The sequence below is a fragment of the Pelophylax lessonae genome (genome assembly GCF_965119305.1).
Source record: "Pelophylax lessonae genome assembly, chromosome: 10".
NCBI lineage: Eukaryota > Metazoa > Chordata > Amphibia > Anura > Ranidae > Pelophylax > Pelophylax lessonae.
The window spans coordinates 94,886,148-94,899,673 of record NC_138777.1 but is presented as its reverse complement, the minus strand read 5'-3'; the positions used below and the strand labels follow the sequence as shown (position 1 = coordinate 94,899,673).

Here is a 13,526-nt window from a genome sequence, read left to right as displayed (position 1 = left end):
CACTGAAATTACTACTGTATTTTCTGGCGTATAAGACTACTTTTGAACCTCAAAAAAATCCCCCAAAAATGGGGGGTCGTCTTATATGCCGAGTATAATATCTCCAAGGTAACCTAAGTATAAGTATTACCGGTAGATGTAATCTCTCAAGATGCTGGCTGTGTGGGAATCCTGTACCGGTATACCGTATGTACTTAGGGTACCTTGGAGATATTATGAGAGATTACATGTATTACAGTACTAGGGTACCTTGGAGATCTATGAGAAATCTGATTTTTTTCAATGGTGTTGCCTTGCTTCGGAAGGGGGGTAGTCTTATAAGGCGAGTATAGCCCAAAACCTATGTTTTAACTTGAAAATTAGGGGGTCGTCTTATACGCCGGAAAATACGGTAATAAAAACTGCCCATCATATGTGTAGAGCAGATACACAAAGCTATTGTAGCAATGTGCTGGCACCTCTATGTGCAGGGCAGGACAAATTTCAGGAACCATGTAACCAATTTGCAAGTCCTAAATCGTTTTTGGCACTTATATTACTTCCAACAAACTTTTTTTCCCTCAAATGCTTTATAGCTACTAGATTTAAATAACCGCTTTCCGAAAACATCAGAAGTTTATCCACACAGTAAAATACCCCATCCATGTCTAAAGACAAGTGTAATGAGAGGAATGTTTCTAATAGGTTCAAAAAGCAGCTTTTTGGGTTAAATATCTTTTTATTCAAAGTGGAAGTCTAGCCTAACACAAAAATCGCTACATCTATAGACATCTATAGACGTCCATGATCGAACACTAACCTTATCTAGCCCTGTAAAGAAGAAATCAGTATACAACTATACATACCTTTTCTGAAGCCACTCCAGTCTGGTCCCACACTGAGCTGGCAGCTTTGCTGTGGAGGCAGGTGCAGAGGAGGCAACAGACAGTGGAACCCCTATAGTAACCATATGGGTGACGTGCGTCACTTCCTATTCATTTCACAGCGGTTGTCGGCTGTGTCCTCTGCAGAGCTTCCACTGCTGGAGACCGGACCAAAGCGGCTTAAAAGAAAAAGGTATGTCTACTGATTTCTTCTTTACAGGGCTAGATAGGTTAGAGTTAGATCGTGGATGAATATAGATGTAGCAATTTTAGGGTTAGGCTGGATTTCCACTTTAAGTATTTTAATACAGAAGGCAGGAGATAGTTTAAAATGGTCAGCGAAAGCATGTCAAGGTTGTCTTCCCCCAAGCAGATAAGAGCATCATATCATATCCAAGAAAAAAACAGATGTAACATGTAATGAGTAGAATAGGTTGCTAACTTCACTGTGTATAAAAAAAAAAAAAAAACCACACACACACACACACACACACACACACACACACACACACACACACGCTTTTTTAAGTTTTAATAGAAACCGATTCAGAGCCCATGGAGTCAAAGAGGAAGAGACGGGGGGGGGGGGGGCATATTTAAGACCCCATACAAAGAGGTCCTAAAGAGTGAGAAGTCAATAGTCTCCTAAAGTAATAGACCAGGCAGAGATTTGACGTTTGGCGGGTGCAGACAGCCAAAAGGTGATACAGACCAAACGGCAGGAATGATTTTTCCCACTGAGAAGCTCCTGGAGCGGAAGCCCTGAACTTACACCAGGCGCAAAAATGCGCTCTACCTATGATGATTGATCTTGGGAAGAGTTGACTTCTTAGCACTGTAGGAATCAGACGTCCCTGTGAACCTGGACTTAAACAGACATGCGGTTAAACCAGTGACCAAGAAGAAGGATGGCAAATCGGCACCTGGGACAGTTGATCAAGATGAGATAGACTGCCAGGGCCAACATGCATCTGTGCTAATCTGGTGTAATAAAGATCACCAAAACGTCCTCCCATCGCAATCCTACGAAGCACTAATGTACTAATCACAGAGCATCCACTGTTTTTGCCAGTAGATCCACCTGGGTACAAACCTGTCCAATTTGTTAAACCTGGAGGGCAGGAGGTCTACATCTGGCATCCCCCCACTTGTAACACATGAAAATTGGCAACATCCTGGAGGGTGCTCTGCAGCTAACTTAACCAGAAAGGAATATGGAAAGTGCCCCATGCAAAACCCAGTGGTTGAAGGCAACTTCTAAGCTAACCCCTAAACATCCAGTCCATTGGGGCCTGGATACATTACAGCCAAAAGCCAGGCTGACGGCAACACTGAAAAGCGGCAAATGGGAAGTGAAACCTTCAGCAGTCATCTAAAGAGCCTTGACTGAAGAAAAACAGTCTAGAAAATTACTACAGGCCTTAAAGAAGTGCAGGATTGGAAAAAAAAAAAAAAAAAAAAAAAAACACACGTTACCTGCTACAGCATCAGTCCAATGCTGCAAGCTGTCCTGTGCTGCCTCTAAACCCAAGAACTGATCACTTCATTCTCCGGTCTGCTCTGAACAGTCAGCTGTGACTGTCAATCACTGCTCTCTGCTCTGCCTTTCCAGAAATCACTGGAGTGTCGGGCTGAGGGAGAGGTGAAAGCGGCTGGCTCAGGCTCTCAGTGGTGCGCCAAGAGGCTGAGCCAGCTGCCGGTCAGCAATCTGGGTGGATCCTGACATTGTCGGGATCCCCTCAAAGAGTGGAGTGGGTTTGTGACGTCAGCTGACCGTACACTTTAGCTCACTATCAGGTGACTGTGGGTCACCGGAAAGCAAAAGTGCGTGCATTACTGTGACTCATATGAGAAGTATGGCAAAACATGTTTTATCCACACTTTTATTTTAAAACCACAAAGCTAAAGAAAAAAAAAAAAAAAAAAAAAAGGCATTCATCCTTCTTGGAAACTGGCAAAAAGGGTAGTAGGAGGGGACCTACAGTTTTTTCTTTTCCAGCATCTAATCCTCCTGTAGGCAGCTCTATAACCCAAAGGTTTGGAACTCCCTGTGTCCCTCAATGGACAAGAACAAAATGACGGACACAGCTCCTGATTCTTAACCATTGGGTTATACTGCCCTCTACAGGAGTAGGACACTAGGCAGGAAAAAGCTCGACTACGCCTTTGGGCAGTCCCAGGGGGTACACGCCCACTTTCAGCTATAGGCACTTAGTTTTGTTACAAGCAGTTTCAGAGAAAAGCCAACTCCACAGAGGGGTGGGTGCTGTGTCCATCAATGAACATCAGAGAAATGGATTTTAAAGTATGTCAAAAATCCCATTTTTCTCTTTCACTCATTGACAGACATAGCTCCTGATTCTTCTTAACCATTGGAAAAGAAGAAAAGCGCCACTCTAAGTGCCCCTCTCTAAGATGGCGGGTCAAGAGGCCTGAGGAAGGAGCGCATGCTCCGACAACGCGTCGCCTACGTCATCACGCCCCACGCTTTACGCCCAACCCGGAAGTCCGCCGCCGGAGGCGTTGCAGGTGTCCCCGGGGTCCGGATATCGCTGACTCCCGCAGTCGGACGGATTCGTTTGGAGCACATCAGCCCCTCCTCGCCCAGGCATTGGAACAACCGATCCTTTGAGCACATTTACCATGTTTTTATTCGTTTTATCTTGTGAGTACCCAGTATGGTAGATGTTTAATAAAGTACAGAGTCTACTGCACTTAGAGTGGCACTTTTCTTCTTTTCCAGCATCTTGCAAGTTTTCTTCTCCACTTGAGATTCAGCTGCCTTCTGGAGTGCACAGACCGGTGTTTCTTATGGACTTTTCAGTACACCATCCAGGTCCGTTCATCTTTCCATAATATTTTTAGGAGGCTATTGAGGTTCACTTTTGAGTCCTGTTGCGCCAGTTCATTTATGTTTCTTAACCATTGGGACTTCCCAAAGTAGTATTAAACATAAAAATTCCCAAGGCTAACCATAGCCAACCAGATAACACCTCAACCATAAATAATTGGAGCTCACCTGAAAAACAATAGACCCTCAAAGAGGACCAGGTCCTCTATACAGAAGCAAATATGCCAACACAACCACTTTTACCAAAAACTTTGTAAAAAAGTGTGCACCAACAACCAGGCGGCCGCCTTGCAAACCTGTGTCGCTGACGCTTGTAGACAAAGCCCAGGAGACACTAAGCGCCCTAGTAGAGTGCACCTAAACCGGGAAAGGAGGAACCTGACCCGATGCAATAGGCCTGAACCACCGTCCGATCCATCTGGAAATGGTCACAGAAGAAGCAGACAAACCTGTGGGGTCCGTCCATGAGCACAAATAGAGAGTCTGACTTCCCAAAAGACTCCGTAGCTGCCAGGTACACCTAAATGCCCGGACCACATCCAAGACATGCAAAGCAATTTCCTTCAGATGTTTATGCCTGGGAAACAGGGAAGGCAACAAAATATCTGCATTCAATTGACAGTCAGAGACCACCATAGCAAGGAATGACGGGAAGAGGCAAAGCACCACCTTATCCTTGTGAATCACCGTAAGGTGAACGACAGGATAAGACTGTCAGTTCCGACACCCAGACGAAACGTTGGCGACTCCAGACGCAACGTCCACACGCCCCCTGGAAACTAGCCGGCCTTCACCATTTGCTACCTAGGACTGTTCGCGGGACGCCGCACCTTTATCCCTTGCTTAGTCAATTGATATGCCTGTCATTTCATGATACATTGTGAGTACAATTTTTAATAAATAAGATTAAAAGTTTAAATGGGATTACGCTATGGGCCTCGTTTTCTTTTCTTCACATATTCATTTATGATTGATGAAAAATACTGAGGAGTGCCAATCTTATATTGATCCTTCCACGCATCTTGAGAGGCGGTCCATTAGAATTGAAAGAGTATCCACGTAATATCTGATCTTCAGTGGTTTTGATTAATAGCTGGGAGAGGCTGACTCATTAAGTTGAGCAGCCATGGATATCTGGTAAGCTGCTTATCATATCCCATCACAGAGGTGTTCCCCTTCTTCACATACCCTTGGTGTCACGGGAAGATTCCCCCCTTGGAATATTGTGCATGCGGATTTATGATTTTACCTCACATCAGTTTTTTTGGGACCCCTTCATTTGGACACTTTTTCTCTTTTATACACATTATTGTGATTATTAGTTTTCATTCATTTGGACACTATTTTATCATTTTTGTGATTATTAATATTTTTAGCGCTACACTTTTATGTTTTATTGATATTTTGAGTCACTGTTGGTTGATTTTGTGTTGGCTGCTGATATTTATCATTCTTTCACTCATATTAGCGCGGAAATTTTTTTATTTGCATGTCAGTTCCGACACCCTACATGCAGAGGCGATAGCCACCAAAGAAGGCCACCTTATGAGGCAGCGTGAACAAGCAGGATAAGAGTTGGCGCATCACACATACCTATATAGCATCAAGGGGTATGCAGTTCATGTATAGTCATTAATCTGGTGTAGTTGATGGCTGAAATAGATTACACTCAGGGCCAGCTCAGCTGCAGAGAGAAGTCAGCTCTGAAAGTGAAAATAAAAACAAAAAGCAGAGCGCCTCTAAGTGTTATCAGTTTAATTAAAAGGGTAATGCAGGTACAGGAAAACTGCTCACATTTAAAACCGTATAAAATAGCTCATCTGTTAGGTGGTCTGCGGGAACACAGGGGTCCACGGCTGGATGTTAGTAGCTCCAAGAGATGGTGCAGGGGATGCTGAAGGAGGGAGATGTCTGGAGAGCCAAGAGACCAGATAGTAGGATGGTCAGCAGCTTCAGGAAGGTGTTCTGTTCCTCAGGGAGACACCTGGTGAGCCGAGAGACCGTTAGGTAGAATGGCTGTCGGCTTCAGAAGGGCGCCCTGCTCCTCAGTACATCCGGCGCCAACAGATAGGGGAGCCCAGCGTGACAGATCCAGCAGCCAAACGCACAACGCGTTTCCAAGCGTGCGCAGTAGCCTCACAGGGCGTGCGCGCTCCTTTCTCAAGTGCAGTGGCATGACACAGAAGAGCTGAACAAGTTTATAGGAAGCCAGCACTCAAGCTGGGTGGATACAGATGGACTTAAAGTGGCCATTGTAAATGGGCTGGACAGTGGGACCACAATACTTAAAGCGGCAATAAGAAAATAAACACAAAAAAAAAAAAAAAAAATCGCATACAAATGAAATCGCACTAAAAAAAAAAAAAAAAAAAATGGTTACTCTATGTTGGTCGCACCATCCGCCCACTACGGCAACGATTTGGTCGCCATCGCAGGTTTGTGGAGGAGGGTTGTGACCAACATAGCGTACCACGCTATTTCCTCGAGTTCCACAACAAGTCCACATCAGGATTGGAGGTTTGGGTAATAGAGTCTATCCCCAAACTTCCATCTGAGGTCGAACGATTTGCCAAATTATGCCAACGAGAGACATTTTGGATCTATACCCTGGATTCACTTTCACCCAAGGGTTTAAACGAAGAGCTAGATGTTAACACCATATTATGATTAGAGCCGATGTATGTCTTTTTACCTTGTTAAATAACCATTTTTTTTTTTTTAATGCGATTTCATTTGTATGCGATTTTTTTTTTTTTTTTGTGTTTATTTTCTTATTGCCGCTTTAAGTATTGTGGTCCCACTGTCCAGCCCATTTACAATGGCCACTTTAAGTCCATCTGTATCCACCCAGCTTGAGTGCTGGCTTCCTATAAACTTGTTCAGCTCTTCTGTGTCATGCCACTGCACTTGAGAAAGGAGCGCGCACGCCCTGTGAGGCTACTGCGCACGCTCGGAAACGCGTTGTGCGTTTGGCTGCTGGATCTGTCACGCTGGGCTCCCCTATCTGTTGGCGCCGGATGTACTGAGGAGCAGGGCGCCCTTCTGAAGCCGACAGCCATTCTACCTAACGGTCTCTCGGCTCACCAGGTGTCTCCCTGAGGAACAGAACACCTTCCTGAAGCTGCTGACCATCCTACTATCTGGTCTCTTGGCTCTCCAGACATCTCCCTCCTTCAGCATCCCCTGCACCATCTCTTGGAGCTACTAACATCCAGCCGTGGACCCCTGTGTTCCCGCAGACCACCTAACAGATGAGCTATTTTATACTGTTTTAAATGTGAGCAGTTTTCCTGTACCTGCATTACCCTTTTAATTAAACTGATAACACTTAGAGGCGCTCTGCTTTTTGTTTTTATGAGGCAGCGTAAGCAGGGAACCGCCCTAATATTTTACAAGAGAAGCTTCAGTAGAGCTGAAAGCACCACATTAAGATTCTGGGGTGGCGACGGAGCCTGCACTAAAGGAACAAATGTCGAACACCCTGAAGGAAAAAAAAAAAAAGTTGTTGGAAAAAGACCAAAACATGATACCTGGACCTTGGTCCATCACAGCAGTCGGAAACTATGCTCGCAGAAGATCTAGGTACTCCAGTACCGCGATCCCCCGCTGACTCAAACAATGCCAGCACCAGGGGCAACACTCCTGTGAAGACCCAAGTTGCGGAGGGGAGACCAAAGGTCAGTACCACAAACGGATAAGGCTCCTCATCCACGGCAAAAATGAGGAAGCGCTGGCGACCAGCTCATATTAGAAATGTGCAGGTAGGCGTTCATGATGTTTATGGAATTGAGAAGAAATCCCCCCTGAAGCAGGGATGCCACAACCATGTGAATGGAATCCATGCGGAACTTCAGTACTCGCACAAAGCAGCTAAGCGCCTTGAGGTCCAGAATTGGGCGTACCTTGCCTTCCTTCCGAGGACTGTAAAGAGGTTTGAGTAAAAACCCCTAAAAAGATTTCTGAAGTCGGAACTGGAACAATCACCCCTTGAAGTAACAAGTCTTGCACTGCCCCGGAAGCGATCTGGGGATAAGTGCATGTCTGGAAGGGAAAAAACATTTCCGGAGGACAAGACCAAACTCAATCTCGTAGCCTGACCGAACTTACTGGACCCACTTGACCTGTACCAGGGAGGTTCATGGATCTGGAAAGCAGCAAAGAGGTCCCTGCCACCCCAGACACGGGTGAGGGCTCCCCTTCATGCAAAAGCAGCCTTGTCTGCAGGTCTGGAAGAGCCCGCTCGTGGTTTGCCAGACTAGGTCCCCTTGGAACCTTTGGTGGAGGCCCTGACTTTTGATCCCTTGTCTTGAGACCCTGAGAGACGAAGAGGCCGCTTAGGAGCTGAGAATTGCCCACGTCTACAATGGGGCTCCTTGCCCTTTGCGAGTCCACTACAGGGGGGACCATCCACCTTTAACGCAGTAAATCCTCATAAGGATACCGCAAGCAAAAAATGCTTAGCAACCACTGCGTTTTGGACATCCCCACTGTTTTGTGACAAGTTGTCAAGGTAAGCGGAAAGAGGAACACCTTCGCTGCTTTGGAGGGCCTGTGGGTGCCAAAAGGAACCGCCAATTTAAAAATTTCACGCACTGAAACAAACAGTGCATCCACCAGCGCCTATTAAAGCAAGGCTAGAGGAGCAGAGGAATCATCCTCACTATCTGAGCACTCAGGGTGCGTGGATGGAGACCCAGTAGGGTCGCTATACACTGAGTTCACCCCAAAAACATATCAGGGTAGGCCGCCGACTGCGATCCAGCAAGGGGATGCCGGCCAAGGGCTCACAAATGAACCACTTTTTGGACCCCGCAAAAAAAAACAGGGGGGGGGGGGTCGCCCTTCATAGAGGACATAGCCCCCTAAAAGCGGGCTGTCCGCCGTGACGCGGACGCGCAGGCAGGTTACCCTCGCAAAAACAAAACAGGTGCCCCACACAATAATGGCGGCACTCATTAAAAATTAAGCGCCCCCCACAGCACCCCCCAGTCAAAGGGAGGTGCCAAGCTGACCATATGGCCCAGCAGGCCGAAAGCCACGGCCTAAATTTTTGTGGGGGTCCAGCCACAATTGCACAGATCCCCGGCAGAAGCCCAAAGGAAGAGTGGGGGCTTCAGCTTCACGCACTGGGGCCACCCCCCAATGGCAGCGCCCAACTTGGCCACATTGCCTTGTAGACCAAAAGACCCAAAGTGAACAAAAATTTGGAGGAGCTGGGGGGAAGGGAGGGGAACCCAGGGGACCGACTGTCCCAGGGAGGGGCCCACGTCCACCCCAAAACCCTCCAGGGGTAGTGGGGGGACAGCTACTTACCACACCAGGAACAGGATGGGCACCGCTCCGGACAGGACACCGTTTCATCGCAACGTGGGTGCTGTCGGCCAGGAGGAAACGCTGCGACTCAGGCTGAAGCCAGTTTGTATGCGTCCTCACGAGACATTTAACTCGCAAGCCAGTCCCCATCGAGTGGGGCTATGTCGCGGCCGACCTAGCGTGGAGCTGCAGTCTGCACGTGCTCACTGGCTGGACCCTAAGGATCCATGATATCCAGTTTGTCGCCCACTTGGTTGTAGTTCTCACAGGAACAAAATAACATTTAACCTTCCTAGCGGTATTCCCGAGTGTGACTCGGGGTAAGATTTTAGTGCCAAAAGCGGTAACCCCGAGTCACACTCGGGGTAGCGCTAAGAAGATTGCTGGATGCTAGAGGAGGTTTTACTTACCTTTTCTCCGGGATCCAGCGAAGACTGCGAGCGGTGTGCGGCGGCGGAGCTCTCTCCCGATCGTCTGCGAGCCCCGGCTTCCGTCTCCGGCGACGTGACGTCCGCCGGGGGGTGGAACCGGCGGCAAATTCGAATGTAAAAAGCACCAAACACACTGATATCGTTCAAAATAAAATAAAATAAAATCACATTACATTACCCCCCCAGTGCCCTTTCCTGCAGTTTTACTGTACTTTTTATGTAAATATATATATATATATACACATACATATATATATATACAGTATATATATATATATATATATATATATATATATATATATATATATATATATATATATATATATATATATATATACACACACACACACACATTATATATATATATATATATATATATATATATACGTAATTCTTGTGAATGAGCAGCCCAAACCAACTGTATACATTATATATATATATATATATAATATATGTATACATAATATATGTATACATATATATATATATATATATATATATATATATATATATATATATAATATGTATAATAAATGTATACAGTTGGTTTGGGCTGCTCATTCACAAGAATTACATGCTTTCAGCACCTAAAATAATGGTACCGCTTTCAGCACCTAAAATCCAAAAGAATCATACCGCCAGGGAGGTTAAAAAACCCGAGTGCCTATAGCTGAGAATGTATACCCCCTGGGACTACCCATAGGTGTAATCAAGCGTTTTCCTGTCTAGTGTCCTACTCCTGTAGGGAGCAGTATAACCCAATGGTTAAGATGAATCAGGAGCCGTTTACGTCAATGAACAAAATGTTTTTTCTTTTTTGTATTCAGGGAACCTCATCTAAAAGAAATATTCTGAAAATGCTAGTAGTTGCCTGTCAATCTCGGACCTCAATATTTTAAGACTCAGAACAAGGAAGCATCAAGGAAGGACAAATTCTAATATGCAAACTTCTACTTCCAGTTCATGGCCTAAGTGACTGGTGAAGCCACGCGCTGACGGCAACACAACCAACATTTTCAGGAATGGCATACCACATATTTCTCTCAGCACAGGATTCCTGTAAAGTCTGCATTTGACATTAAATAGAAAAAAAAAAACAAGCAAGACTGTTTTGCCAAATGAGAAACTACAGTACAACTAAATGATTATTAGTGACTACTTGCCATCCATCATGCAAGTTCAGTGTCAAACTCATCTTTAATTCTTCCATAACTGTACTAACATTTTTCATACTAAAAGTACAAGTCACATGCAATTAGCAGCTTACTAGCTCTCTTAGCCATTAATGATCCATCTCTACTAATGACGATATCTGAGCTCTTCATCATCAGTATGCTCTGTTCAGACAGGATGCTTCCCAGAAGATCTGGCACAGGTTCAGCCACGGCCACCGAGCCAAGAGCCAGCGGTGCCACGCCGCCTCTGCAAAACAAATAAAAAAAAAAAAAAGGCAGATGTCCTATTAGTTTACATACATTGTGATAACACTGAACAGGCTTCTTTAACCACTTCAGCTCCAGAAGGTTTTTACCCCCTTAATGACCAGGCCGTTTTTTTGCGATCTCATTGTGCCTGTCTTGACAGGAGAACAGCCTGCCTTTTTAACATAAACTGACAGGAGAGCCGCCTGCCTATCTGAAGATCGCAGGAGGCCGGCGGCGATCGCGCCCGCTCCTCCCATGGTCTGGCTCCCGCTGTGTAATCACAGCGGGAGCGTGGCTCCGGCGGCAGAGACTAAGTGCACATAATCATGTAGATCTACGTGATTATGCACAGCCGAGCCGCCCTGTCATAGTAAATCTGCATGGGGCGGTGGCAAGAAAATGCTTGGACTTTTCAGTTGCACACTAAATTATGCTCACTTCACACAAAGGTTAATAGATGTACCAGTTAACTTAACACTTTAGGAATTAATTAATAAATAAGAGCTAAAGGGTATTAATACAAGGATCATCTTTCTAATTCTGCAGCAACTCACTACACCATGAGAAGATGCACTTGTTCAGATCAGTCTTACCGTGACAGCCCCACAGAGATCGGTCTTGCAACGGGCTGATGCGACCTCAAGGCAGAACGAGACAGGACCCTTCTCTTAGCAGTCAGTGGAGATGATGGACTACTAGCATTATCCTCATTACTGTAAAACACGCACAACCATCAGATGAAAATATAAATCTACACTTGGAAGTGAATCAAGCTTTTATAACTAATTAAATAAGCATAAAAGACAGTTTGCCTATAGACTTACTTGGACCTAATCCTGTCAGGCATTACCTCTTTAAAATCCTTAGCATAATAAAAAAAGGACAGGTATGCAATTGCAAACCCACAATATATTTTTCTCCTTGCACTGCAGTTACCAGGCTTACTAAGAGGTTATTGTTCCAATTCAATATTAGAACAGAGTACCAGTCCAAGAGTGTATTTATCAGCATTATTCCAGGAAAGCAAACTGAGGTGTTTACCTATCAAATGGATCTAGGTCATATGAGTTTCCAAATACAGACAGTGTGGCAGCTCCAATGTCACTTCTCATGGAGCCCAGTGTTTGCTCTGATGCCCTCTGTATACGAGGTAATGTAGTCCCTCGGGTTGGATTGCATAGACCCAAGGATTTAGCTATGCGCCTATGAGAAGTGGGAACTTTTCTATTCTAGAAAGAGAAGAAAACAAAAAAACACATTCATACAGGTGATCAGCATGCAAAAAATAAATAAATCAACTACATTTTTTTACTGTTCCATATCTTAAAAGGGAATGTATAATAGTTTTTTAAGTAAGCATATACAGCATTGATTTATCATTGTATTGTTTTATATTAATAAACCATTTCTCCATAGGTTTGGGATTGTGAAATATAGCGAATTGCAATTTATCCACTAAAATGAGCAAACAATCCATCTGCAATCACTCTAAGAATATAGTCGGGCTGAGCGCTACTCAGCCATTCATGAGCAGCTATTTAAATTCATTGAGATAAAAAGCATGTGTGCAGCAGCTTCCCCCCCCCCCCCCCCCAATACTAACCTGAGCCTCATCCATCTATCCCGTGATGTCCACGAATGCCTTGGCTGTCCAGGATTCTCTGTCCTGATTGGCTGAGACACAGCAGCGCCATTGGCTCCCACTTCTGTCAATCAAACTTAGTGAGCCATTTAGGAGAGAGAGGAGAAGGGGCCAAACCACGGCTCTGTGTCTGAATGGATACACAATGCTGCAGTTTAGCTTGGGTGCCTCCAGAGCAAGCTGCTTGCTGTGGGGGCACTCAACAGGAGGGGGGAGCTAAGAGCTCCAGACAGGGAACTGAGAAGGAGGAGGATCCGGGCTGCCCTGTGCAAAACCACTGCAGAGCAGGCAAGTATAACATGTTTGTTATTTTAACAAAAAATGGGATTTTTGACTTACCGTAAAAATCTATTTCTCTGATGTTCATTGACGGACACAGCACTTCATCTTCTAGAACACTAGGCAGATAAAAAAAGCTTGAGCATGTCTATGGGGCAGTCCCTGGGGGTATACTCCCACTTCCTGCTATAGGTCTTCAGTTTTGTAACAAGCAGTGTCAGAAAAAAACAAACCCAACTCCATAGAGGGGCGGGTGCTGTGTCCATCAATGAACATCAGAGAAATGGATTTTACAATAAGTCAAAAATCGCATTTTTTCTTTCGTACATTGACGAACACAGCACTTCATCTTCTTGACCGTAGGGACGTTCCAAAGCAGTGACAAACACGAGGGGTGGGAACAGCAGAACAAAAACAACTTCTAAAAGGCTAAACCTAGCCAACTAGGTAACCTGGAGCTCAAATGTCAACAACTGGAGGTCTGAAAAAAAAAAAAAAAAAAACACCTACAAAGAGGACAAGTACTCTAAAGAGCAGCCTGCAAAACTTTGCGGCCTAAGGAAGCATCCGCAGATGCCAACACATCCACTTTATAAATCTTAGTGAATATGTGTACAGATGACCAAGTGGCAGCCTTGCAAACCTGTATCGACGCCTGGTGACGGAAGGCCAAGGAGGCACTAAGCGCCCGAGTAGAGAGCGCCTTGACAGAGAAAGGGGGAA

General features: G+C 45.1%; 1 protein-coding gene across 3 annotated transcripts in view; it reads right to left on the bottom strand.

The window, feature by feature from the left end:
• Positions 1 to 13,526, bottom strand: part of PHRF1 (PHD and ring finger domains 1) — a 119,180-nt gene that overhangs the window by 27,324 nt on the left and 78,330 nt on the right. For all 3 annotated transcript variants that reach the window (XM_082270216.1, XM_082270218.1, XM_082270217.1), the window contains exons 11-13: positions 11,924 to 12,111; positions 11,476 to 11,595; positions 10,726 to 10,880 (exon numbers count right to left, since the gene is read on the bottom strand). In XM_082270216.1, coding sequence (XP_082126342.1) covers positions 10,726 to 10,880; positions 11,476 to 11,595; positions 11,924 to 12,111 — 463 coding nt within the window. The remainder of the gene's footprint in view (positions 1 to 10,725; positions 10,881 to 11,475; positions 11,596 to 11,923; positions 12,112 to 13,526) is intronic.